Genomic DNA, 27,891 nt, shown 5'->3' with positions numbered 1-27,891 from the left:
CTGCTAAGTGGTCATCTGATATTTACTTAAGGAAGACTGGCTATGTGAAATGTATTAGTCCAAATACAAATAACCAGGCTGGGGGATCATGCATGCCGGTGAAACCGCCCACCAGCCCTCCCAGCCCTCAGCTCCAGGGGCTCTGCTCTGGCCCAGCCACGCCTCCTTCATCCCTGCTGGCAGAGGGGCACCTGCGGGCTCTGGGGACGCACCTTTCAGGAGCTTGCTGAAGTCGAAGTTGTACTGCATGACCACGTGTGGGACCACCTTCTGGTACAGGCATATGACCTGCAGCAGAACAGCTTTCAGAAGAATGGTTTCTGCATCATCTGAACCAAGATCAAACACCTTAAATTAGGTAACATGCTTGTTCTTTGTCCTTCATCAGCAGTCAGTAAGCAGTCGAGCCACCCGTGACCCACTGCAGTGAACTCCACGCTGAACGCAGAGGCTGCAGATGGATCCCTACGAAGTCAATGTGGTCAAGACCGTCCAAACAGACTATGTGTAAATCCTCATTTCGGTGCCGTGACCTGGGACAGGCTACAGCTGCTCTCTCTGTGCTTGAGCGCCCTCATCTGAACAATGCCTACCCTCGCAGGGCCACCACAGGACCACCGCAAGGATTAAATAGCACAGAGACAGAAGATGCAAGGCCCACTGCCTGGCAGGCCAATAACAAGGTCTGAGTCAATGTGTCTCATCACTGGGGGCACTGTGTAGCCCACCTCTACCTGCATAGCAAAGGAGAGCCCCCAGCCCCCCAACATGGAAAGGCCAGAGCACAACACCCTTCGTTCAAGTCTTTAGAGAGACCTGGTGCTTGCATAAAGCTTGGGCGCATTTCCAATAGATCCCCTGAAAGCCCCTGTAGGCAGGAGGTGTCCCCAGGTGCCCACACCACCTCTGTCTGCACACAGCAGAGCCCCGCACAACACTCACCACACTCAGGAGCCCCGCAGGCGGCCGGAGTCCGGTTGTCCCTCTTCTTTCCTTTCTCGTCATCCTGTTTCGTGTCCTGCTTTCTTAGGGACTGCCAGACCCACACGATGGTGTTGAGGTCTGGTAAAATCTAAAAGGGAAAACAAATAAACACAAAACCACGCACATTAAACAAGGGAGGGAAACAAATGAAATGAACCTACTACAGAGAAGCAAAACAAAAGGGAGGATTCGAGTGGGGGTGTGTGTGAGTGTGTAAGAGACGGGATGCGGGGAGGAACACAGGCCCACACGCTCCATGAGTTCTCTCTGTGCTGATTCCCACGACATACAGCAAGGACGTGGTGAAAACACAAGCACCCACCATTACAACAAAACCCCCGAAGACTCATTCGCCTGAGCAAGACACTAGGAAAAAAGAAACCTGTCCTCTGACGGGCCGGGGGCCTCACCAGCGTGACCTTGGCTCCTTTGGGGCAGGCGTCCCATCTGCAGATGACGACTGCCCTTCCTTACTTACCAGAACAGGCCCCGGGAGAGGAGGGCGTGGGAGGGGCCTCCCCAGCCACCCCCTCACGCTGGCCATAATCCAGTATGTGCAATGGCTGGGGAGGGAACCACCAGCAGCTCCTGGGGAGGCTGGAGGTCCCAGGAGCACCCGAACCCTTCCATTGCACTTCATTTCACACCTGGCCTCTGTGCTCCTGGGACGGCCTCTTCCCCTGCTGTGCTCGCCTGTGACAGCTATAAGGAAGGCTCCAGAACCTCGTTAGGAATGGCCACAGCTGCTGCCGTACCTACCTTGCTCAGAGCTTCTCTGAAGAGTCGCACGAAGTCTTCCATCACCGCGGCCGAGTACACGCCTGATCCCTGCCACGTCTCTTTATTTAGGCAGTGGTCAACAGTTTTCAACGCTCTTTTCAAAATGACGGAAATAAGGGATAAAGCTGTGTGTTTCACCGACTTGCTGTCCAACTGGGAAGAAAAAGAGGTAAATCCACACATCTGGAGGCTGCACTGGTGGACACAGACCTCCCAAGCCCTGCGTCTGGCTGGCTCTTACTCCTCCTGAGGTTGCTGGCAGGGAGGGCCGCACGAGCCGGGGAGCCTCGACCCTGCGAGAAGCAGCAGCCTGGGGACCCGCCCTGTTGACTGCCTGCGGATCTGACCTCAGCAGTGACTGAGGAGATGGCAGCTGAAAGAAAAATCTGATAGTTATGTTTAATTCTGTTTCACTGTCTGTGTTTGGTAAGTCTTTTCTGACAGGCACTGAGCTCACGTGGACTACCTGCATCAGGAACAGGTACGATCTCACCACAACCCCACCAGCTCCTGGAAAAGTGCTGAATGCTGGGTGCCCCGGTGACAAGAAAGGCACCACGTTCTGAGTATGAAAAACCACCTCCAGGCTTGGGAAGCGTGCAGCCCCCAACACAGGCCTCCAACAACCAGCCTTTTACTTGGACCAGAACGACAGCCAGGAGACTATTCCAAATCCTCACTCGCTATAGAGATGAAATGAAATTCAAGAACCTGAGCTCTTACCAAAACCCGGGTACCTCCTGGTAGACCTGGTGTCCGGCTGGCCCTGACCAAGTCTGGCAGGCCCAGGCACACCCCAGGTGCAGCCCCAGCTGGGATGCACCGGCTGGGCCACAGAGGACTGTCAGGCAGGCAGACACAAGTGCGACACCCCATTCCGCCTGCATTCTAATCAGCTGGGGGTTCATCGCACATGTACGCTGGCCACAAAAGTAGCGTGACATGAAATGCTCCAGGCCAGCAACGACTCCCTCCCCATAACCGCATCAAAGGCAGGGCCCAAACAAGGGTTCGTGGGCACACACTGCCTCCCAACACTTGATTTCCAGTTTCTAAAATAAGCTCTTTTCTTTGTGATTCTGAAATCAGAAATTAGGCTATTAAAAACTTTCCGATAGTAACGTAAAGACAAGAAAAACATAAAACACAGAGTCCACAGTCATCACGCCCAAGTCGCTGCCTCACTGTCCCAGTCAGGAAGGACCCACTGAGGCCAAGGCAAAGCCCTGCACCTGCACACGATGGCAGTACACGACAGAAAGGACATCCCCTCCTCACCCAGCAGCCACCCCATCTAGGGGCACCACCCGTGGTCCTGAAACGACAGTGTGAGAGCGGGTAGCGAGCCTTCCATCTCAGATGGCCTGCCGGAGCCACTCCCAGCGGACAGGGACACAGCCACCGGCGACGTGGTCTCCCACCCAGAAAGGGGCCTCATCCGACACCCGCCTTTCAGTTCTGTTTCCTTAACAGCCCCTCAAGATTAAACAGTTTGTGTCTCCCACCAAACTGAGGGGCAAGTGAGCTGGGTCCTAATTTTGGTTATTATGATTCGGCAACCAGAACAAAAGGCCTTTCTGCCAGGTCCCACACTGGCCTCCTCCCTGTTCCTCGCTCACTGTCCACTCTCAGCACAAACCCTGGACAGGCATTAGAAATGCTGAACCCGGGGCGCCTGGGTAGCGCAGTCGTTAAGCGTCTGCCTTCAGCTCAGGGCGTGATCCTGGCGTTCCGGGATCGAGTCCCACATCGGGCTCCTCCACTGGGAGCCTGCTTCTTCCTCTCCCACTCCCCTGCTGTGTTCCCTCTCTTGCTGGCTGTCTCTCTGTCACATAAATAAATAAAATCTTTTAAAAAAAAAAAAAAAAGAAATGCTGAACCCCACTGCACGACCTAGGGAGTCCTTGCCGCGCTGCACCGACTGCCCATCATCACTGGGGCCACCTCGCGCCCATGCGACCCGCCACAGCAGACCCCGGTCCTGCTGCATCCACACGGCAACACAGCCTGCCTGAAGGGTAGACACCCCTCCTGTCCCACAGACACCCGGCCTCCCCCAGCTAAGTCTTGAGGCAACCCGGGAACAGGAGGAACTAGCAGACCCAAAGATCCATGCGTGCCAACAGCTCACAGCCATTCACTTAAGGCCCCAGAGCTGTACTAATGCACTCATCCCTCAGAACGTGGCTTCTGCAGGGAATTGGGGACCTTTACAACATATAATGATATGAAATTTAATTTTTCCGTGAACATGCCAATTTCTTCCATGAACAGGTCCTCTCTCAAAAGGCCTGAAATAGCTGATCCTCAAAATAAACATTCCCCAGAAATTTTAACACTATTCACTTACACCACAAAAGACGGGATCTGCCGGGCAAATTTCAGTCCCACCCCTATCTGCAAATCCTCAACTGATACTTTTATACATGACACTGGGCTGCAGCTGAACACACTGCCCTGCGTCTGAGTCCAACAGGCTCCCACCCTCAGGCAGGTGCAGAAAGCCATGTGGGGGGCTGTGGTCCTGGCTCTGTGCTGGAGCAGTTAAAGCAGTAGCCATATCCCCTGGCAGGAATGTTCCTTGGGCTCCAGGGTCCCTTGCCCAGGTAAGTGGACGCGGAAAGCCTGAGGCTCACTGACAACACACTATCCAATAAATCCAGGCTGGCATTCTCAGAACGATCCCCAGAAAGGCCGATGCGGTGAAAGGGAGAAAGTTCTAGAAGAAGAAAGGCAACCACTTACATTTAATGCCTGGGTGAACATGATCTTATTGCACACCAGGGGCACGGTGGTCACCATCACCATTGCCAGGAGCCGAGGCAAGGGGATGAACTCTCTGGTCTGAAAAGCCCGGGAAATGTCCGGCTGGGCCTCATAGATCTATGAAAAAGAGAAAAGAGAATAAGCTGGTGCAGGTTACATTTCAAACGTGAGGCTAACTGTAGGCACCCCACAGTGAAGCTGTTCCAATGACACAATTATAGTGATAAAGGTCCAAGGCCTGCCAAGGAACAGGGTCCGGAAGATTAACCCCTAAATCTACTCGTTAGAGAAAAGTCAGGTCACGAGACTGTTTGTTACCAGGGCAGTGACCTTCAAAGCAGAGCCCAGCCAGCAGCCTGGGGAGCCCCTTAAAACCTCTGATGGCAAATAAGTCACTGCTGGAACTAACAATCGCATTACTCACCATTACTGCACTTGACCGGCACCTGACAAATTATGTCATCTTTTTAATACTTCGTGACGACCCTTTGGGGTAGGGATATTTTACATTAAAATAAAAAACCTTCATAGATGACAAAATCAGACCTCAATAAGGTTAAGTAATTTCCCCAAGGGCACACAGCTAGAAAGCAGTGAAGCAAGGACTCGCACCCAGGCCCGCAAAGGCCATGCACTTGTCCCCTGCCCTTTCCTGGGGAGAGCAGCACCAGAGCACCTCCCCAAAGGGGTGCTGGCCACAGGGCTACCTTCCCCCAGAGGAGGGGCAAAATGCCTCCTTCTCGTCCCAAGAGACACGTGGGGACTGTATACACACACACACCGAGGAAAAGGAGAGTACTTGAAAAAAAACCTTGTTTTACAGATGACCCCATGCCCAGGTCGAGGCACAAGACAGTAATCTTAGATGTTTCACCATTCAGCAGGCCACAAATCAGAGCCTAACCGAGCCAGGCAGTACTGCCAAAGAACGTACAGTGGGTACTCCCACTGTTTGCAGGGAGGCTGATGTTTGTGACTACAAGGACATTAACCGGGGAGCCTGGGCAACACAGTCGGTTAAGTGGCCAACTCTTGGTTTTGGCTCCGGTCATGATCTCTGGTTGTGGGATCGATCCCTGTACTGGGCTCCTCGTTTAGCAAGGAGTTGGCTTGAGATTTTTCTCTCCCTCTGCCCGTCCCCCTGCTCACACATACTCCCTCTCTCTCAAATAAATAAATCTTAAAAAAAAAAAAAAAAAGATATTAATACACAGCCACTTAGACAAATAAACCATTGTTTCATAGCTTATTTCATGTTGTTCTAAGTACTTAAAATAGTCTTTAGAAACTATTCTACATTTCAGACATTTCACTAATTCCAGCCTAACTGTGCTTAAATTCATTAAGATCTCTCTCTAAGCAAAATCTGGATGAAGGAGATGAATTCAGCTTAACAGATTCAAAAGGCATCCACCTCCAAATTCAGCTTGGTGAAAAGCAGAATGTCCTCAGAGGACCAGGACACCAAGCTGACACACTCTAAAGCACCCCCTGAAGAATGGCTGAAGGAGCTCTCCATCCTGAAGTTCACGGGGACGTCACTCTCTGTCTCCCTGGCCTTCATCCCCTCAGCTCCCAACTCTCCGCCCACCACCTGACACCCTCCAGAAGAGTCCAGGTGTTACCTTGTTCAGTAGTTTTATGTTATTTGACCAAGTGGACTTCACTCTTGGGAGAAAGGAAAACGTGGCCTCCTTGAAGTATTTGTTCAGTAAGTCCGGACACACTTTGAGGATGCTCACCACCAGCTCCGCCACCAGCTCGTCGTCTGCGGCGGTCTTCAAACCCAACAGGAAGTGCAGGAGGGTCAGGTTCCCGCCTCTGTCGGAGGAAGAGAGCAGAGAAGGGTCTGCAGGGAATTTTCACAACACGCTGAGAGCTCGGGGTAATAACGCAGCTCCTCGAAATCGCCCTCAGAAAACACAGGGGTAACACAAGTGACCGGCAAATTGCACCTGTGACTCTCCCTTGTGACACAAGATGGGGTGTTTTCATGGCCTGTGGGGCTCTCGCTCTCCAACAAAGAGCTTGAATTTCACTCCTCTGTTCCTGAGTGGCTGAAAAAGTCTCCACTTTGTCCTGTTCTCCATCTCTCCTTCCCTCCCTTGAGTTCCATTTGACTCTTAGGAGGAGGAAGAAACCCCCCGTCTCCTACCAGTCTGCCCAGGAGTCAAGGCCAGTGTCAAGAAAGGACCAAAACCGCAGGGTGGAATCCACTCCAGACTTTCCCCGTGAGATTCTACTGACCTCTTCCCTCCAATGGCACATGAAAAGGCACGTATGTAAATAAATATTTATGTGAGCATTAAGTAGAAAAAATACAGAGGATGCGTTTTTCTTTTGAAAAGATTTTTTTACGTGAAGTCCTCATGAACTGCCCCACAGTCCACGGTGCCACAAAATGATTCCTAAAACTTGACAAAATGGCACAGTCTTTCCATAGGTTTTCTGCCTCCTCTGTTGCTAACTTACTTCAAATTCCTGTGCCTTCACTTAGCAGCTGCAAGAAGCTAATATAGGGGGAAAATCTGTATGAAAATATTAAAAACTTGTCCCAAAGTAGGCAGTTTTCAAAACTATGAAATCATAAAAAGAAGAATCAGGAAAACCTGTGGACATTAAAACTTGCAGAAAGGAAGCAACTAGCCCAGGATCTAGACCGGCAAACCCATAGAACTCTGTGCTTACCCCCAGATCCTTCTACGGAAGGATGACTTTTTGTATCTGCCTCTACCTGGGAGGTCACAAAATCCACAAAATCTGAGAACTTACCATGAGCATGCCACACCGACAGCTTCTAGGATCCTCACTGTTCTGTACCCCCTTAACAACTAAAACTAAGAGGCAATATGCAGCTTTACATATAATAAAAAGATTTTCAAAAATTGAATCCGAGTATAATTTTGATCAGAAACCTATCCTTTAAAAAGCTTAAAATTCTTGGAGCACCCGGGTGGCTCAATTGGTTAAGTGTCTGCCTTTGGCTCAGGTCATGATCATAGGGTCCGGGGATCGAGCCCTGCTCAGCAGGGAGCCTGCTTCTCCCTCTGCCCCTCCCCCTCCCCCTGCTTATGCTCGCACGCGCTCTCTTCCTCTCAATCTCAAATAAATAAAATCTTAAAAAAAAAAACAAACCAAAAACTTAAAATTATTTACATGAAAATTTCATGAGCAAAACAGTTTGTGCTGTCAGACGGACACAATGCTAAACCTACAAAGCGCACTACGGCTACTACACACATCCACGTTATTTCAGTCAACAATGCAATACAATGAACATTTCTATCTACGCAGCGTGCAACGTGTGCCAGCCACTGCTCTAGCCAGTTACCACACTCTACCTCCCTCTGAGGGGGACACCAATTTTGTTTCCATTTTACAGATGAGGCAACAGAGGCAGAGAGAAGTAGTACTTGTCAAGGTCTCAGAGCTGACTCCAGAATCTGTTCTCTTAACCTCCACACCAGGGGCTGGCAAACGATGGCCCACCACCTGTCTGTATAAATAAAGCTTCATTGGAACACAGTTATACCCATTTGTTTATGTCCAGGGCGGCGCCGGTACTACGATGGCACAGTTGAGTGGTCACAATACAGACTGTATGACACACCAAGCCTGAAATACTTACTACCTCTCCCTCAGAGAAGACGTTTACCAAGCCCCGCCTACACTATAATGCTGCGCTTTCAAACACCCGCTACGTGCCAGGCACTGTCCTAGACACTGGGGATCCCAAACAGACCAGCCTCTGTTCTCATTAAGTCTCATCTATCAGGTGATGAAGAAGCGAGTAAATAAATGTGCAACGTAGCATTAAGTCACAGTCAAAAGCAGAGCCGGGCAAAATGACAGTGACAGTGAAAGAGCTATTTCAGAAAAGGGCTGCCAGGGTGGGCCTCTTGGATGTGGTGACATGTGCAGGGAGCCTTAAATGGACTCAGGGTGTGAGCCTTACAACTACTGGGGGACCACACATTTCAATTTTCTCAAAGCTTTCCATCCACGTCCCTACAAAAAAATTGCCTTCCTCTCCCCCAAGTACAAACATTTGCTCTTGCCCCTGGCTTCAAAAAACTGACGTAAACCACAGCTTATTTGAACAGACCTACACCCACAAGTTGATTCAAATATGCTCAACAAACGATCATCTATTTTATGGGTCTTACTTAAGAGGAAAAACAAATGTGTGTTAGGCATGGTGTTATATTATATTAGACTATAAAAGTCTGCTGTTACCTTTTAGCGGGCAAGTGAGCTGATTTTTGCTGATGAGAGAAAAGCTACACTATCATGAAACAAGGTTAAAAGAAAAAAACGATGTGGCAAGTTAATTCATAATAACCTCAGAATCAAAACAAGTCACAAGGAGAGAGAAAAATTTCCACCGTATCACCCTACTCTGAAGGAATCAGTCATTTCCTTCCTGGGTGAAACTGAATCAAACCATCTATATCTTAATAATAAAATGCTACAAAGGTTTAAAAAAAAATAAGGCTATTCACAATGACCAGAAAACATACCTAATATTTTTACTGTCAATGGGAAAAAATGCAGGTTGATAAACCCAACGGTGGGCTATTTTGGTCATTAGAAACTACTAACATGGCTAGGTACTACAGTTAGACCAAAAGAGAAAGTCTAAAAGAACACAATCTAAACCATCAGCTGCGGACTTCGTTTCCTCACTGATGAAATGTCACCATAATCCTGCAACATGAAACAAAATGTAAAAAACCAAACTGAGAAAAACAAGCTCATTAGCAGCTGTTTTTGAGGAGAGGAAGCACTATTTCACTGTTATGAGGGTGGGCTCGGAACCAGATTCCCTGGGTTTAAATCTGAACTCTGCCACTCACAGGCTGAGTGACCCGACCTCCCTGTGCCCACTGCCCTCATCTGCTAAAATGGGATAACACTAGCTCCCACCTCAGGGAAAGTGGACGTAAGACTTGCCCTCAGACCCCGCCGAGAGTCACAGCCTCGCGTGGAAGCCGCAGCACCGCGCTGGGTGAGCCACCTCCTACTGGGTGTCTAAGTCAACAGCTACCCTGAGCCCTCTGCTCCAAGGGCACGTCATGAGCAGCCGCTCTCTGGGTCTCCAAACGTTCACCCCTAAGATGAGTTAGGTAACATCTAAAGTCCTAGCTGTAAGCCACCACAATTCCACTACTCCACAGATCTCCCCGGGAAGCCACGTACGTACGTGACGACTGCTGAGGAACACGCGCGCGGGGTTCACAGGGGTGCTTGCCTTACCTGCCCATGGTGCCGAGAGACGCGTCATAGAAATTAATCCCATGCTTGAGCGAACAGCACAGATCCATCAGGAAGGCGTGAACAAGCTCCCTCACCATGGTCTTCCCCGCATCCTCAGCAGAAGCCTATGAGGGTTTTTTAAAATTCAGTGAAAATCTCAAGTTCATAAGCCTCAGTAACAACTGCAGAGTAAAAACTGGACAATACCGCACACCCGATGACGACTTAGAAAACATTTAAACACTTGGTATCATTCAAAAAAACAAAGAACACAAACACCAATCAAGATAAAAAAAATACTCTCATACATGGACTTTAAAAAGAAGTAATAAATTACATAAATAATAAATTAAAGAAAAAAACAAACAAGGTCATAGATACAGAGAACGGATTGGTGGTTGCCAGAGGTGGGCGTTGGGGATGGTGGTGAGAGAAATGAATGAACTGTTTTTGTCTTAGTTTAAATAAACTGAATTAAAAAAGAAAATATTTCTCTTTAAAGTTGAACAAACAGGGAGTTGCTGGAATAAGAAACTAGAGCTAACTGGCCATTTTATGTCATTTCTTATCGGTTCCAAGCACTTGGCAATGAAGGTTCTCATTCCACCTTTACGGCTGCCTCATGCGCCTGGCAGGACAGCAATGACTGCCCCCACTGCACGTAAGAGCAAACTGTGGACAGCACAGCCGAGGTCCCCGATGAGTGAGTGAGTGCAGAGAGGCCAGTATCAGCACCCCCATTATTGAAGAGTCTCCCTTTCCAGCATGTACTTCAGTTACAAAACCTTTAAGCTTCTCTTTGCTTTTGCGCTGTGATGCTGTGACTGAATAAGAAATAAATACAGTTGACCTTTGAACCATAAAAAAAGAAAAAAAGATTAAAAAATACTCTTAAGAGGGGGCAAGTTTAAACCTGTATTTTTATACAAGCTTAAGAATGACTTAATTTCTCTTGCTCTTTTGAATAAAATTCCACATTTGGGAGTGTTTTTATTAAGCCTCCGAGGCTTCCTGGTAATAAGAGCATACAAAGCATGTTCAAAACAAGAGGGCATAGGCTCACAGAGATAAAAGAAGGTAAAACACAGGGCTGTTGAGAGGTAAATTACTATAAAGTTCACAGGAAGTTTGAGCCTTCACTTCTCTGGCCAAGTCCATGTTCAGAAACACCCTGAGGAAAATCGAAATGAGGAGGATTAAAAGGTACACTGGCCTTGGGTCAACTCGAGAGCAACTGGTCTAATTCAACACTTGAGTAACTATTACAAAATAAATTACACATGTCAGGAGGTGAGGAAATTGGGGTTTTCCTAGACACTCAGGATCCTGAAGTGAAACCAACAGGCCTTGAAATTCCAAAAGCTGGTATGGAGAGAACGGAAAAGAAGGAAAAAAGGAGGTCAATGAGAGGAGGAAGAGAGCCTAGATCAACACCGTACATTTACTGGGCAAGCCCCGCAGGGAGTAAGTCCAGCATGTCACTCAGCTAAAGGAAGTAAGAGTTTTCTCTTCAAGGGAAAAAAAAGTCTAATATCATAATACCTCAGAGATTAGGGAAAAAATCTTCTAAAAAAATAAAATTTGAAAGATCATATTTCATCTAAGCAGGGAATTAATAGAACCACAAGCCAAGAGAAACAGATCAAATGGGGGGACTTTTTTTTTTTTTTTTAGGCAGGTGGATTCCTCAGCTTCCAGCTGTGAGGACCACACGCTAATGGTGAGGTCAACTCAAACCCAACAGGACTGTACCTTGACATTTTCCAGGCTCACATCAACAATCCCATTCCAGCTGTAGAGAGCTGCTATGTGGTTCAGTAACTGCCCGGTAAAGAAACGCACCTTCTGGGTTTTGGTGATATTTTTATTGTGAACTACCTGAAAACAATAAAACAAATGAATTTCAAAGAATTCGATTTTTTTTTTTAAAGATTTTATTTATTTATTGACAGAGACAGCCAGCGAGAGAGGGAACAAAAGCAGGGGGAGTGGGAGAGGAAGAAGCAGGCTCCTAGCGGAGAAGCCTGACGTGGGGCTCGATCCCAGAACGCCGGGATCACGCCCTGAGCCGAAGGCAGACGCTTAACGACTGCACCACCCAGGCGCCCCAAGGAATTTGATTTTTAAAAGTGTTTCTTGTCATTACAAAAATCACGTAGGGCTATGGCAAAATGTGTAACTAAAAAAAGAAAAAACATAAAAGAGAAAAAAAAATTCAACAGTCTTCGAACCATCCTAGGATACGCACAGCATCGCGGTTCGTTTCCTTTCAGCCCTCCACCCCGCAACACGGCTGTGTGCGTACCGTTTGGGTTTTTCGTCTCTGTGATTATACTTCTAGTTCTCTGCCCACTTTTACTTATATAACATGAGCTTTTCCCACATTATTAAAAACTCCTTTAGAACCTCATTTGGAGGGCTATCACTCTAGCCTGTGAGTGACCATAATTTGCATCACCATTCCCGGGGTATATGCAATTAGGCCGTTTCTACTCTGGCTGACAACATCTTTGTAAAGTCTTCCCTGCATCCCTGATCACAGGCCTGGAAATGGGGCACCAGTTCTCAGCTCCCCCCAGACCCACTCCCAGAACCTCTGGGGATGTGGCCCAGGTCTATGTGTTTCAAATTCGCTTCCTGGGTGGTTCCCCGGGAACCCCCCCTCACCCCCAAGGCTAGGAACATTTTTAAGACCTCTGACACATACTGCCAAGCCTGCTCTAACACGTCGTCCAGAAAAGTACCTGATTCAAAGCATCTTTGCCAGCACTGAATATCACTGTTTTAAAAGGTCAATGCCAATTTGATAGGTGAAAAAAACCTGTAACTCACGACTCGTGTTACTTTAAATCAGGGTTTCTCAACCTCAACACTACTGGTATTTTGGCCCAAATAACTTGCAGCAGACTGTCCTGCGCATTGCAGGATTCTGAGCAGCATTACCCACTAGATGCCAGCTATACTTCTGCAGCTATGACAACCAAAACTGTTTCCAGACACTTCCAAATGTCCCACAGTGGGGGGCACAAAATCACTCCCAGCTGAGAACCACAGTTTTAAATATACTATGCTGATCAGCTATTTTTATGTGGACTGCCAGTTCATGGTTTTCACAACTTTTTCTGTTGGGAGAGTCACAGAGTTTTTCTAACTGATCATTTAAGTTGCTTCTGTATTGAAGACAGCGATTCAGTCAGTTTTAAAATTTCTACAAGATGCTTGTAAAAGGCAGAATATGCAAGGTAATTCAAAATAACATTTTGCTAGGTATGTAAATGAAGAAGAGCTGTAATTTACAGCTCACAATTAATCCAATGGCTTCCCATGAAATAGTGGGCAGCAGCTTTTCTCCCGGTATGATGATACGGCAGCCTTAAGAAGCAGTTTTCCAACAACTGTTGGAGAGGATGTGGAGAAAGGGGATCCCTCCTACATTGTTGGTGGGAATGCAAGTTGGTACAGCCACTCTGGAAAACAGTGTGGAGGTCCCTTAAAAAGTTAAAAATTGAGCTACCCTATGATCCAGCCATTGTACTACTGGGTATTTACCCCAAAGATACAGACGTAGTGAAGAGAAGGGCCATATGCACCCCAATGTTCATAGCAGCAATGTCCACAATAGCTAAGTTGTGGAAGGAGCCGAGATGCCCTTCAACAGATGACTGGATTAAGAAGTTGTGGTCCATATATACAATGGAATATTACTCAGCTATCAGAAAGAACGAGTTCTCAACATTTGCTGCAACATGGACGGCACTGGAGGAGATAATGCTAAGTGAAATAAGTCAAGCAGAGAAAGACAATTATCATATGGTTTCTCTCATCTATGGAACATAAGAACTAGGAAGATCGGTAGGAGAAGAAAGGGATAAAGAAAGAGGGGGCAATCAGAAAGGGGAATGAAGCATGAGAGACTATGGGCTCTGAGAAACAAACTGAGGGCTTCAGAGGGGAGGGGGTAGGGGACTGGGATAGGCTGGTGATGGGTAGTAAGGAGGGCACGTATTGCATGATGCACTGGGTGTCATACGCAACTAATCAATCATTGAACTTTACATCAAAAACCAGAGACTAACATAATATAATAAAAAAAAATTGATTATTAAAAAAAAAAAAGCAGTTTTCCATTCCACCGGTGTAACAACCCATATGCCGTTAGCCGTTACAGCTCTAGGGTCCTGGCAAACACTGGAGAAGACAGGTGACAGGAATACTGAGTCAAAACACTTACCTTTGTTTTCAGTGTGGATAACAAAATATTGATGGTAGAAATCCTGTCTTCCTTTATGCCTGAGCTAAAAATGCAAGGAATAAATTCTGAAAGGAAAAGGTTCAAAGCATTAAACTCAAAAATATTTTGAACATGAGAACGGATGTGAGAACATTACTTCTTAAAGTGGTACAGCACAAAAGCCATTCCCCCCCCCTTTTTTTAAGGTTCTGTCTTTTCTCAATTACATAAGGTCACAGTAGGAATAACCACTTCATGACATAGGAAATCAATATCTAAAGGTAGAATAATGACAAAACCATTAAAAAAGTTCAGTTTTGTTGTTTTACTTTCCTTTTCTCATATTAACTTAAAATTAATTCTATAGCAACCGTTCGAATGTATGGTATGAACACAATTTGGCTAAATGTCTCTCTTTGCTTAGACTTGCTCAGTTATATTTTAAATCATGGTCATCATTTTATTGACTGGTGGCAGAATTTGGGATGACCTGTTTGCTTTCTTTTCATATTTTTTGGATCCCCAAGGAATTAGCCACCACAGCTTGATGCCACATACTAACATACTGGTGATACTGGGCAGAAACATCAAAGAGATTATAATTTCACTGGCTCCACTGGTGCTCAGTGGGCACACTGACTTTCTAAAAAAGCAAATTCACTCTCAAAAAAAGAAAAATTGGAAAATACCAGACAAACCAAAAGAACGAAATCTGAATGGAACCATCACTCCACTACCCAGAGGTTAACACTGTCAACATCTGGGCTACTAGTTAACTGTTAACCTTCTGATAGATCCATATTCTGTTACACATTTATCTTTTCAGTAAAATGGGATTTATGCCCAATCACATACTGTTTAAGGGCTGATGTCAGGAAGCATATTTCTACACCATTTTTAATAGCTACATTCCATCTTAGCATTAGTCCTCAGTTTGCACAATCAACCCCTTCTTGGTGGACAGTTAGGAGTCCAATTTTTAGCTAACATGAAAAAAGAGCCCCTAAGAAAACCTCTACTCACCTCCTTAATTCCTCCCTTAGGAAAACAACTAGACATGAAATGGCCGGTCAAACCTTTTTAAAGTCCTGATGCACATGGCCGAAGTGCTTGCCAAAACACGAACTGAAGCTCGGCCCTGCCCCGTTAGCAGTGTACACGAATAACCCCAAATCACTGTCCTTTAATAAAGGCCAGACGGCAGAGATGACCCAGGGGAATTCTGCAGAATGCCTAGCCCTGGCAGGAGCTAGCCACAAGCGGGAAAGGCATGCAATGAAGGTGTCTCCTCCACGGGGCTGCCTCCCCAGTGCAATGTGGCTCCCCGCACGGATCAGGGCTGACGACATTGAGGGTGACCAGCACCCATACCCTGTTCTTAAATGGCCCCTGGCAGTCATCTGGAGAGAACTCTGGTCTCCTACACTGGGGGAGGTGAGGGATGGGCTACAGCCTGACCACACTGGGCATCAGGCATCACACTGTTCCTCCAACACCTCCCAGAGCTCCGGCAGGGCCACGGAACTGCTCCCCACCTGCAGGCAGGGCTCGGGTCCGGGGGATCGTACTGAACGACTGCCATGTGCTAAGTGTGGTCTAGGGCTGCCACTCTCTGTCTTACTGAAGCTCTTGATAAACTGCAAGTGGCCCTAACAGACTAAACTATGCCAAGCCTGACTCTAGGGTGACAGCCACCAGAAGGCGGTCCAGCTGGAATTCTTTGAAGCTCTACTGGTTAACATTCTGGTAACATGTGGCAAAGCTATTGAAGGAATTAAGCTTTAGTTTTTCAAACCCAATTACTAAAGAAAGCCAGGTAGCCAGGGCTACGTATCTGTGTGGGTTCTGGAACCACAGAGCCTCCTTTGTTTGTGGGAGTCTCCGAGGTCTGCATCTGTGCTGTTAGGACATTGCTCAGCATTCCAGACAGCAGAGCAGGAAGATCTCTGCTCACACTGACTAGCCACCTCCGAACTGCACTGACCGAAGCTTCGCCGCATACGCATCCTTCATCTGAGTGTGCGAGGCGGCTGCAAAAGCTGCAGACTTTTTCCAACCTGGGAAAACTGCTTTGCGGGAGACTTTCCAAAACCAATCGTAATCAGGCTTTGCTACGAGACAAAGGGGGAAACCTACCTTTTAACTCCAGCACTTGCACTATCGTGCTGTCATCGCCAGCGATCAGAAAGGAAAGGGCAAACTGAATGTAGGCCAGCCGGACGTCATGCACGCCCTGGGGGGTGAAGGAGACCATGTGTCACAAGCATATCCATACACCGCCCCCACCCCCGGAAGCAGGGACTCGGAGGTACATGCACCCCTTCCCATCCCAGTGGCACAGAGGCCTCAGCGCCTGTGCCATCAGAAGGCTCGGATCTAAAACCAGCACTCATCTCTCTGTGCGAACACAGGGTTTTTTTCTTTGCTCTTTTCCCTCCGTCTTCTGCTCTATTTTTCTTTCTCTTTTAAACTGTTTCTAAAAGCGAAAGTATGGAAGTCTGGGTGGCTCAGTCGGTTAAGCGTCTAACTCTTGATTTCAGCTCAGGTCATGATCTCAGGGTTGTGAGATGGAGCCCTGCACTGGGCTCTGCACTGGGCATGGAGCCTACTTAAAATTCTCTTTCTCTCCCTCTGCCCCTACCCCTTCTCCCTCTCTTTAAAAAAAAAAAAAAAAGACAAATGTCAAGAAATAGGCCAAAAATAAAGAAAAAAATTACCAAGATGTCTATCTGAAATACCAATTTTCATCCACTATGCTTAAAAGCAACAGCATAATGGCTCACTGCTTAATAAACACAGAAGTATGGGTAAAGTATACTTGTGTCCCCTTCCACTGGCATACATAACCATTTGTGGTTTATGAACCACTTCGGTATAGAGCAGAAGATTCTCGGCCCGTCTAGATCCATCTACTTCACTTGTCAGTGAAATCATATACGTGTTTTTTAAAAATCCAGAGCCAATGGAAAGACCAGTTCTACTTTTGCTGACACCAATGAGGTGATGTCCGGGTCTTATTAGGTATTATAAATTCACACCAGACACCAAAGCCCAGATGCTGTCATATTACAAACCCAGCGTGGCCTTCCCGGGACTGCCATCTGCAGGGTCCCGCAGGACACAGCCGTGACCCGGGACAGTGGGCATCCTCAAAGACGGCCCACCAGCCATGACCAGTCGCCAACACTTCAGGGCAAGTGGCAGGGGCCATCTAGTCAACTTTCTCTCCCAGGAATTTTAAGACATGCCATGTCTCCTCACCCATTTCACACCCCAGGGGCCGGTCATGGCACCGTTCATCGGTTGTACCAGCACTAGCTCAGACCCTGAAACCCTCCACTGCTTTAGCTGCACTCTCTTCCCTACTTCAGTGATTCCAGAGAGCACTCAATTTGCTGACAAGAACACAGTTAATACCACGGAGAATCATTGCCCTGGATGCCTGGAGAAGATTAAGAAGTCTGCCTTCCAGACAGTTCCATTCCATTTAGTAGTTGGCAGCATGGTGGTGCTGGTGGTGAGGAGATGAACGTCATTTACTGAGGACTTACTATACATCAGACACCAAGTCAAAGGCTGCACATCTGTGACTTCATTTACTCCTTCAGGTGGAAATACCTTCTACACACATTTTACGGATGAGGAAATGAGGGTTTTAAAAACTCATTCAAGGGGCGCCTGGGTGGCACAGCGGTTAAGCGTCTGCCTTCGGCTCAGGGCGTGATCCCGGCGTTCTGGGATCGAGCCCCACATCAGGCTCCTCCACTAGGAGCCTGCTTCTTCCTCTCCCCCTCCCCCTGCTTGTGTTCCCTCTCTCACTGGCTATCTCTGTCTCTGTCAAATAAATAAATAAAATCTTAAAATAAAATAAAAACTCATTCAAGGTCACACAACTGTGAGTATGTACTAGAATTACAAAGTACAAAATAATTGTACAAACATACTGCTTCACGCCCGACTTTATGTCTGACTATAGAGAAGTGCTTCCTTCTCAGAGCTTCCAAGGCATTTTCATTTCGCTTGTTCTCAAGATGTAAGGACCACACTTGCAACCACTCAGGCCTCTATGTGAGTTTCTAATTAATTCTGTCTCATTTTGTTGTGTGTACGTCTCTCAGGGAGAAGAGAAAGGCCATCTGACCCACACTCTGCAACATCTGGATGGAGCCAATGCACACTGACTGTATTCATGGGTCTACACCTCCAACCCTGCCCCACGGCATTTCAGCAAGACCTTATCAGACCAGTGCTAGTTTACTCCAAGTACACTAAGAGCTCAAAACTACCCTCCCCTTTCTGGGGACTACTCTGCAGACCTCCTTACAAGATTGAGTTTGGGTACGATGGTCACTAAAGTCTTGAAAATGAGCTGCATTTCCTCAGAGTACCAGCAACGTCTCAGTGCCTTCAAAACTCACCAATTCAATCTTGTTCAAACACCAATTATATTCAAGATGCCATAATCTCAGGCTCAGGGAGGACGCAAAGATGACTGAGATGTTGTCCCTGTCCTCTGGAAGCTTAAAGTAACCACTGCTCCCAAGCTATCTCGATGCCTCGTTGCTGAAAGAAACATGTCAACTAATTCAAGCACAGTTAACTTGCTATCCTGATCTACGTACGCCTGGTACGATGCCAAAACTTGCCTGGTAAGATTAAATTAGGTTCCGTGCTTTGCTAGCTAGTTAGAAAGGCTCTACAAGTTTTTGGGGTTTTTTTTTTGGGTCCACTTAAGTACTGGAAGTCAGGGTCCTGGAATGTGTGTCCCAATTATGTGCTATTCTAGATCTTTCCATCCTGCTTGTACACAGCAAGCAGTTGGGACTAGATGCCCTCAAGGGTCCCCCCAGCAACAAGTTTTGAACAGACATGGAATGCAGTCCTCACCTCCTGGTATCCATCTCGTATATCCCAGCCAACCCCAAATTTCAGGTTCCTGACACTGAACAAACCAAGACCCCCAAGACATAGCACCCGCCCACTCCAAGCAGCCACGGCCACACCTCCTGCTCACCCCCCTGGCCAGACAGCCCCTCACTGTCCCTGGGTCTCCACCCTCCACCTCTGGCAAGCTCCATCAAAGGCAAGAGGGTCACATGCCTACTCCTCATTCCTACCCTGTGACTTCACAGTGCTATTATCCTAGGAAGAAAGCATCCTGAACGCTTTATGGCTTGTTCTGCAAAACACGGTCTAAAATAGACCAAAACATATTTGGTAAAACTGCTCTTTGGCAAGCGATATAAACAGTGCTTTCTTTGGCTGGACGAAAAAGAACCATAATCCTCTCTCTTCATGAGGCTTTAATAATTTCCTCCAAAACGTTAAAACACACTTATTAAAAAAAAAAAGATCTAGATATCCATCAGCTTCTTCAATAATTAAATGGAATGAAAAAAAGTTGGGGGGTGGGGACAGAAAACTCAACAACACGAAGGAATTTAAGAAACAGACCCACCAAACACAATATATAGCCCTAGTTTGGATCCTGATTGAACAACAAAGTGTAAAGACACTTCAGAGACAGTGGGGAAAAACTGAGACCAAACTGGGCATTCAGTGATATTAAGAGTTATGAACGGTATCAGGTACGGGGATGGTAATGTGGTTCTGTGTTTTACAGGTACACACTGAAATATGCATGAGGGAATATGGTTCACGTGTGGGGTCCACTCGACTGCCTCCAAACAAACCAAGAACGTGGCAGAGGTGACAGTGTCTGCAGGTGGAGGATGGGGGTTCTCTGTGCTGCTCTCTATTTTTTAACGTCCCTAACATTCCTGTATGGGGAAAGAAAACTTAATGTCTAAGAATCATTTCCCATGACATAAAGGTACACCATTAGGAACACTCATCTTGACAACAACTCCCATTTTACAGATCAAGGAGACGTAAAACATAACTTGCCAAGAGGAGCCTGAGGTGAGGCAGCGCACACACCGTCTGCAGCCGGGGTTCAGGCAGGGGAGCCCGCATTGGGCCTTCCCTCGTTGTGTCTTGGTGGGTGGTCGGGGTCCTGACATATTTTACTTACAGGGCTGAGCTGGTTCAGGTCAAGAGAGACGGGGGTGGAAATGGGAAGGGACTCTGATGGATAATTACCGACGGGCTGACTGCCAAGTAAGACCAAAGAACCATGACATTTGCCCTGGTGTGCAAATAGCACGCAAATTCTTTTTATTAGAAAAGCATTTAAATGTCAGCAGTCATTACTCAATGAGTGGAATTTGTTGACGCGTTCATAGTATGTAAATAACTCATGATAATAAGGAGAGTATCCATGAGACACCAAGACCTGGAATTTTCTCCTCAGAAGAACACCTTATTTGTCCTGACAGGAAAACCCTCAACACTGGGCCAGCCTCACAGAGCCAGAAAAGTCACCTGGCGTTAATATGATAACCTCCAGTCTACTACCTGGCAGTGTGGAAACTTACGAATCTCCCTGAAGAGTGAGAGGACAAGGTGCAGAAGTAAATTATGCTAACGTGCTTCTCTTCCTCAGCAGACAGGCTGGTTAACTGCTGGTCTGCTGTCTGTGCTCGGGGAAGGGAGCCCCGGCTGTTCCCGGCAGGACAGCGCCAGCAGGGAGGGCTGAGACAGCCTGCAGCTGGCCCACAACTCTCTCCAGCTGCTGAATCTTCAAACTTATGCTCTTTCCTCAAGAACCTTTCTAAACCCAAGTGAAACTTCTAGAGCCAGCCGGGAACTTTTTTTTATAACAGCTCTCCTGAAAACTATTCACGCTTCCATTCTCTTTGGCACAATCCAGCATCTACTCATGACAAGACTTACTGACGGGAGACACAGGAAACATTAAAAAGCCATAAATGTCCTCTTTGATGGTGTCACTGGTTTAAACTTCCAAGGGTTTTCTCCGAAGTGGACAGAACAGGAACAGGACCAGGATGCCCCACAAGGTCCACACCACAAGGCACATAGAGATTATTTCCTTTACTCCGTGAAGACGCCCACAAGCCAAGCCCCACAACGCTGAGCCCCCAGAGGAGCCGTCCTCAGATGTCCCTGTCGTTCAGGCTGCACACGTTTCTGCCCATACTGGCCTTCTACTCCACCCACACGAGGAGCAAGGCCAGAGAAAGGAGGACAAACACACCACTATGGCCCTCCAAAGGGAAAGGAAATATACGGGAGGTACGAGACGCTCGGAGCTCCTCACCTTGGAATCCCTCTTGGTCGCCAGGGTGTACAAGGTCTTTTTATTCAAATCAAAATGGCTGCAGACATCCCTGGCGGCCTCGGGACCCTGGGTCACCATGGCAGCCATCAGGTTCAGACAAGCTCGGGCCATCCTGCACAGGGACGAGAAAATCAGGCATGTCAGGAACAGCAGAAACACAAAGCCAGCTACGCTCCTGGCTGTGTGGTCTGCTGTCCCCAGGCCAGAAAAAGGAAGGAAAGAGACATGCTTTAAAAACAAAAAAACACAACTTGACAAAATCTCCAAATAAAGTTTAAAAACTGAGTCTGAAGAGGATCCAAGAATACAAGATGTGAGATACGAAGATGGCAATTTCTCTCTCCGGTAAATCGTCCTGTGACTGGGAGACCCGCAGCTCATCCCCACCTTTGCAGGGCGCAGGGGAAGACCTCTCCACAGTGCGCATCTCCAGGAGCAAGCTCTAAGCCGCCTTTCCATTCCACAGCCACCCGGAATCCGTGGCTTACTGCGCACCCACCACACTCCAGGCACCATTCTAGGTGGTGGAAGACTGCACCTTCTAGACCAGTCGGGACCCCCACCTGCGTGCACCTTGCATTCTAGCGGAGGGAAGCAGATAATCACCGGACTGACATGCAGTATTATGTCAAACGTCCAGCTGCACAAGTAGACCTACAAACAGATACTTCTGTCCACAAGCTAACGGACAGAAAGTGACAGTGGATGGGGGGTGGCGAAACAAGGCCTCCCAGGGATGACGCTTCTGTGCCGCAAAATCCTGAACCAGAGAGGGAGGGAGTGAGAGCTGATCATGAAGAGCCACTGGGGCAGAAGGATGGACAATGGAAAGAGTGAGGGCAGTCAAAAGTTCCCACGACAGCAAGAACAGCAGGGCGGGAGTGAGAAGGACGCATGGCAGGAGCTGGCGACAGCAAGGGTCTGGTCAACAGGGGTGGCAGGGGCAGAGCCACAGCCCTGATGGCCTCGGAAACTGCTCAGCTCTGCTTTATGAGGGAAGATCAAGTGCACTCGTGGACAGCTGAACGCAGACCGAGCCCACGGCTAGTCCTGCCACAGAAGGGCAACCTACCTGTAGCCCGAGGCATACAGGGACTCACAGATGAGCTTCATGTGGTTATTCATTAGCTTTTTCACGATGTTGGTCCCCACAACATGGAAATGGGAAAGATCGCTTGCTGTCCGCAATAGTATGGCCTCGAAAACTTGAAATATTAATAGCATCTGCAAAGACAGAAGTGAAATGCTTACGAACCAGCTCATTTGTTTTTTCCCTCTGTACATATGCTCCTCTTGTCTTACCACAGTCCCTTTAAAACCTTCAACAGAGCCTGAGCCAAAGGCACGAAGGTGACAGCTTAGCGGCTGTTCCGCGGACCCCAGGCTCTGGAATTAGTCTCGCTCCCATAGTCCAGCTAAATAGAGACTTGCTTGCTTACAAGTACACAAAATGAAATGAAAAGAGAAATTTCTACTCACGACCGGGCCTCACTGCTTTGGGGATATTCGGGTCCATAGCCTTACAGCAATAACCCTGAGATCTCAACAGGTTCATAAATATCCCGAATTTTGAATCTCTTTGGAACCAGAAAACCACACTCAACTCAGTATGTGTCTGCAACCACAACATGCAGTTTCTACCTATTTCCTTTTTGTTAAAACACACCATGTCAAGGGGGTGCGTGGCTGGCTCAGTCAGTAGTGTGTGCGACTCTTGATCTTGGGGTTGTAAGTTCGAGCCCCATGTGGGTGTAGAGATTACTTAAAAACAAACCATGTCAAAACCAAGTGCATTTAGATGAAGAATCTACGATCCTTCCTTCTGGTATCATTCACTAACATGAGGTTAGCGTTTTCCACTAAAATGCTTTACAAAGTCATGATACAAATCTGAATGTATTCCTACAGCACAGGAACAAAAACATCGTCTTCTACAGGAAGCTGGTAAAGTCCTAGAAATTCCTATCACGTTTCTCTCCATCAAGCTGAACACAACAATGGCAACTTTCTCCTCTTCAGCAAGCCAGGTAAGGAATAACATACTTCACTTTCAGGTCGCTTCTCCCCACTCAGGAGCTGGAAAATCTCGGCACACTCCACAGAAATCTTCACGTACCCTTCCACGACATCATACACGTCTTCTCGCGGAAGCTTCTTGGCAGCAGTCACAAACGCTTCCAAGGCTGAAATAAAAGTAATGTCCAAGTGCTAACAAGGACCGTTTCCTGAGCAACAATCCCAAGCCAGGGGCAGACTTCTGGCAGGGGCATCTAGGTGACTGGAACTGCCACTTACTGAGAGGGAGAACACAGCAGCAATGCGGAGACGGGGACATCGAGGGTTCTGACACAGCCTTTTCTCTATCTCCAGGGAGGGGACGGGCAACAGCTTTCAAAGGAACTGCTTTCGAGCCCAACCCTTCTTGGTGCAGTAATCCTCCCTGAAGCTGCCATCGATCCACACCTGGGCACGCTCTGGGTCTTGACCAATCTAAGCCTGAAGCTCTACCCCCACCCCACGAAGGGAGTAAAATCAGAGAACAGATAAAGAAAATGTGATATATCTAGATCTGTATATAGGTCTATATACAATGGAATATTATTCAGCCTGAAAAGGGGGAAATCCTGCTTTTTCCGACATGTATGGACCTTTGAGGGCACTGAGCAAAATAAGTCAGACAGAGAAAGACAAATACTCTATGTTCTACTTATATGGGGAACCTGAAAGAGCCAAACTCATAGAAAAAGAGAGCAGAATGGTGGTTGCCAGGGTCTACAGAGCGGGGGATATGGGGAGATGCTGGTCAAAGGGAACAAACTTCCAGCTATAAGACGAGTAAGTTCTGTGGTGCCTGGCTGGCTCAGTAGGTAGAGCATGCGACTTTCCATCTCGGGGTCGTGAGTTTGAGCCCCATGTTGGGGGCAGAGTTTACTTAAAAAATAATAAGATGAATAAGTTCTGGGGATCTAAGGTGTAGCATGGTGACTATAATGAACAGAACTGTATTATATACTTGAAAGTTATTCAGAGCATGAATCTCGAAGGCTATCACAAACAAATGGTAATTATGTGAGCTGATGCAGGTGTTAACTAACTTATTGTTAACTAAGCTTATTGTGGTAATCATTTCCCAGTATATGTGTCATCAGCCCACTGTACACCTTAAACTTCCACCAGTTATGTCAATAGTATCTCAATAAAGCTGGGAAAAAACAACACAAAAATAACAACAAACCTTTCCTAATGCCTGGATGAAAACAAAACCCTGACTGACATCTGTCAATTCCACTTCCCTGCTCTTTCCATCAGCAGATCTCATCGCAGGAAGTTATGAGAACGTATCAACAGGGAAAGGGAATCCAAGATAGAGACCAGATTCAAACACACATGCAACACAACCTCATTCAAGGGATTCACCTGTCACCCTCTGACTTCAGCTTTGCCACATCTTCCAACTACTTCTGCACCCACCGCCTATCAACCTGAGTTTCCTTGGGAAACCTGTTCGGATGCAGCACCCGAAAGCCATGGAGCTCTCTGAGCAAAACCACAAATGTGTACATGAATATGAGCTTTTAACTAATTAAGCATGCTCTTTCTTCTGCCACAAAGGTTCCTGTCCCTGTTCCTACCCCATCCCACAACTCCGCTGAAAAGCCAGTTCCTCTGGGGAGACTTCTTTGATCTCCCAGATTAGGTCTGAGGCTCGAAGACACTGGGTACCTCTCCTTTGGAGGACTGGTACTTTCAACTCTTCCTACATTATTTTATTGATTGATATCTGTCTTCCCCACCTCACTGTTCCTATGCTCCATAATGGCAGCGCCCATGCCTCATTTTTTACTCATCATTTTATCTCTACCTAGCAAATAACAACCCCTAGTAAATAATGAATAAATGAATGAATGAAATGTATAATTTTGCACTAAAGCAGGTATCATCTTCACAGCGCTGGCTGGCAGCTGCAGACATCAACGGTTTAAAAGCAAAATTTATGGAAGACAATTACTAACTGGGGATATTCCAGCCATCAACTTAATAATCTCTTTAACCTGAGAAACACTCATACTATTTTATTTTGACAGAGTACCAGTGTCTCCCCATACCGGCATATTCAATTGTGGTTTTGCCCCTCATAACCTACATTACTTTCTAATGGGTTACAAGAAGCTGTGAAGAAGGGTGATCACGGTTTTCAGAACGTGAAATTATAGAAATCTGCTCCATCTTATTCACTAGTCCAATCCTGGTCACTTACAAGTCCTTGTGGGGCTTCACTGCGGTAGCTTATTACATGTCATCAGATCAGCGTGAGTGCTGGAGGGTCAAAGCTATTGAAAATAGCGCTGACAGCCACAGAAGTGCAAACTGCCTCACTCAGCAGCCCCGAGCTGACTCACAGTTGGGACTCGGTAAGCAGGTAAGTACCGTCCGTTGTGTGAAGGTGAATATTTGCTTCCTTGACAACTGCAATGAAGAGGTTTTAAGCGCCTGCTGAGGGATGCTCCCGGCCAAGGGAGGCGTGCAGTCGCGTGGAACTGTCACAACCGAGCAAGGCGGGCCCTCTGGCCGTCGCTGACAGCCCAAGGCAAGGAAGTGCAGCGTGCGGCCCTACAGCTGCCCCGGCCGCCCGGGACCCAGTATGCCCAAGCACCGCGGCCTCGGTTTCCCCGTGTGCAAACCGGAAGGCCCGGCTCTGTGGCTCGGGACCGAACAGCGGCACAGAGGAAGGGTGAGCCTGGCACAGGGCCGCGGCCGGAACCCGCCTCGCTCGCACGTGCTCTCCGCCCCGGCCGGCCCCTGCACTCACCCGGCTCGGCGCCCTGCGGGTCCCGCAGCTGAGCCTTGAAGCGCACGCCCGTGAGCTCTTCTGAGCGGGCCCGCTTGGCTGCGCCCGCGCGGGGAACCGCGCCGTCCTGGCCGCCCGGGGCCTTCCTCTTGGGGACCCCCATGGCCGAGAGTGCGACGGCGCGCCGGGAGCCACACACCCCGGACACCGCAAAGGGACGCGCGGAAATCGGTGAAGCGCCTCTGCGTGCCCCGGTTCCACACGTGCGCCGGAAGGGGCGGGGTCTCACGAGGGAGGGCGGTGTCAGGGGCGGGAGTACAGAGGGCCTGCGCCGGCGGAAGGGGCGTGGCCTGGGGCGGGGCGTGGCCTGAGGGAGAGCCGGAGGCCCGGGAGCCGGTTCGCTGTGGGGGAGGTGGACGTGGCGCCGCCTCAGAGCCCCGAGTTTTCTCCTGTTTCTGCGGTCCCCGCTGGCTCCCTCGCTTCTTAGGATGAGCGGACACCCCACAGCAATCCCACCCGGCCGCGGTGAGGAGGAACCTACCAACCCCGGCAGCCCTCCCGAAGGCTCTCGGCAGGTAGAGCCCCGGGGCCCTCCATTTCCCGAGGGCGAGAGCTCCGGGGCTTCGCGGCTGCACACTCAGATCAGTTCTTGACCTGAGGGCGCCCTGACGCTGCCAGTAGAACTTGCTTGACAAGTAGCGGGATTCGATGCTTTGCCTATTTGAGGCGCTGCGAGTTGGCCCTGCTAAATGCTAGGCGGGTCTTGGGCGGGAGGTCCTCCCTCGCGCACCTGGGCTAAGGGTCGTGCGGATGCCCCTCAGTCTGACCCCGTCCTGTGTCACAGCCCGAACCAGACGGCTTGTCTAGTGGGGTGCAGCCCCACACTGGCCTCCATCCCAGGCTTCCCCAAACTGATGGGAGGACGTTGAACCCTTCTGGCCAAGCAGGTGCAAGGAGACCCTTAACTTCTGGAAAACCCTTCTTGGACAGTGCAGCGGCTTCCACATCTAAGTTCCCATCCTTGAAATGGAGTCCGCAGAGCCAGCCCTACCTAGTCTCCGGGGCTGTCCAGAACTGAGAAAGTGATGCAATGTATGAAAAACTGCTTTGACGGGAAATAAAGTCCTGTGTTTTGTAAGATTCCAGTGACTTGAGAGCTGCAGTAAATGCTTTGCAATAAAATAGAGGTTTAAATGAATGAATAAAAACAGACTGGTCCATTTCTTAATACAACTTCATCAATACTTGGTTATGTGTTCAAATAAATCATGACCCAGCTCATTAAATGAGTAATTTGATGATTCCTGGAATTCTCTGTGAGGTTGTCTCCTAGTCTGAGGTAATATTGTCCTGTGTTCTGTAAACAGATGTGTAATGTGGCCTTTTGTGGCCTGTTGGGATTTCGAGTCTCTAATAGAAAAAGCCCAGGGTGTTGTCTCTGACCTGGCAAGACGATGGCACCTGTGGAAATGCCTATGTTGTAGGCAGGTCAGATGGAGGGAGTCCGTATGGCAGATTTGAGCTGATACAGCAGTATTAAGAGACAAGGATATGCTCAAATTCAAGCTGTAAAGGGCAACACTCCTATTAGTAAAGACAGAGACTTAACTCTGGCTAATTGTCCACACTGGTTCTCTTCTGTGGTTAATTGCCAACCACCCATTTTGTTTGCAACCAGGGTGGACCAAAGAGGCAGCAGGGAACCGTAAGAAACAATCAAAAGCCCTGTATTCGGTTTCTGCCTGTATGACCTTGGGCAAATTATCATCTGTCTTTACAAAGACTTAGAGAGGATGAGGGAACTTGCCAGTATTACCCAGCTCATAAGTGTTGGAACCATTCATCCAGTTTATCCTAATCCCAGTTACTATATTCATTTTTAAA

General features: G+C 48.0%; 1 protein-coding gene and 1 long non-coding RNA gene across 2 annotated transcripts in view; one reads left to right on the top strand and one right to left on the bottom strand.

Moving 5' to 3' along the window:
* The window catches only part of URB1 (URB1 ribosome biogenesis homolog), a 67,682-nt gene extending 41,439 nt beyond the window's left edge, over positions 1 to 26,243 (bottom strand). Inside the window, exons 1-13 of the mRNA XM_040621034.1 lie at positions 26,029 to 26,243; positions 23,262 to 23,401; positions 22,291 to 22,442; positions 21,198 to 21,330; positions 16,154 to 16,250; positions 14,018 to 14,103; positions 11,539 to 11,664; positions 9,787 to 9,911; positions 6,156 to 6,351; positions 4,510 to 4,647; positions 1,744 to 1,917; positions 943 to 1,072; positions 213 to 329 (exon numbers count right to left, since the gene is read on the bottom strand). Of these exons, the coding sequence (XP_040476968.1) occupies positions 213 to 329; positions 943 to 1,072; positions 1,744 to 1,917; positions 4,510 to 4,647; positions 6,156 to 6,351; positions 9,787 to 9,911; positions 11,539 to 11,664; positions 14,018 to 14,103; positions 16,154 to 16,250; positions 21,198 to 21,330; positions 22,291 to 22,442; positions 23,262 to 23,401; positions 26,029 to 26,170 (1,756 nt within the window). The 5' untranslated portion in view covers positions 26,171 to 26,243. The remainder of the gene's footprint in view (positions 1 to 212; positions 330 to 942; positions 1,073 to 1,743; positions 1,918 to 4,509; positions 4,648 to 6,155; positions 6,352 to 9,786; positions 9,912 to 11,538; positions 11,665 to 14,017; positions 14,104 to 16,153; positions 16,251 to 21,197; positions 21,331 to 22,290; positions 22,443 to 23,261; positions 23,402 to 26,028) is intronic.
* Positions 26,244 to 26,364: 121 nt separating this feature from the next.
* LOC103673103 lies at positions 26,365 to 27,205 on the top strand. The gene is made up of 2 exons (XR_571311.2): positions 26,365 to 26,582; positions 26,852 to 27,205. It is a non-coding gene; the product is annotated as an uncharacterized LOC103673103 (long non-coding RNA).
* Positions 27,206 to 27,891: the final 686 nt, after the last annotated feature.

Source organism: Ursus maritimus, unplaced genomic scaffold (assembly GCF_017311325.1).
Source record: "Ursus maritimus isolate PB19 unplaced genomic scaffold, ASM1731132v1 scaffold_4, whole genome shotgun sequence".
Taxonomy (NCBI): Eukaryota; Metazoa; Chordata; class Mammalia; order Carnivora; family Ursidae; genus Ursus; species Ursus maritimus.
This window is presented reverse-complemented; position numbering and strand designations above follow the sequence as displayed.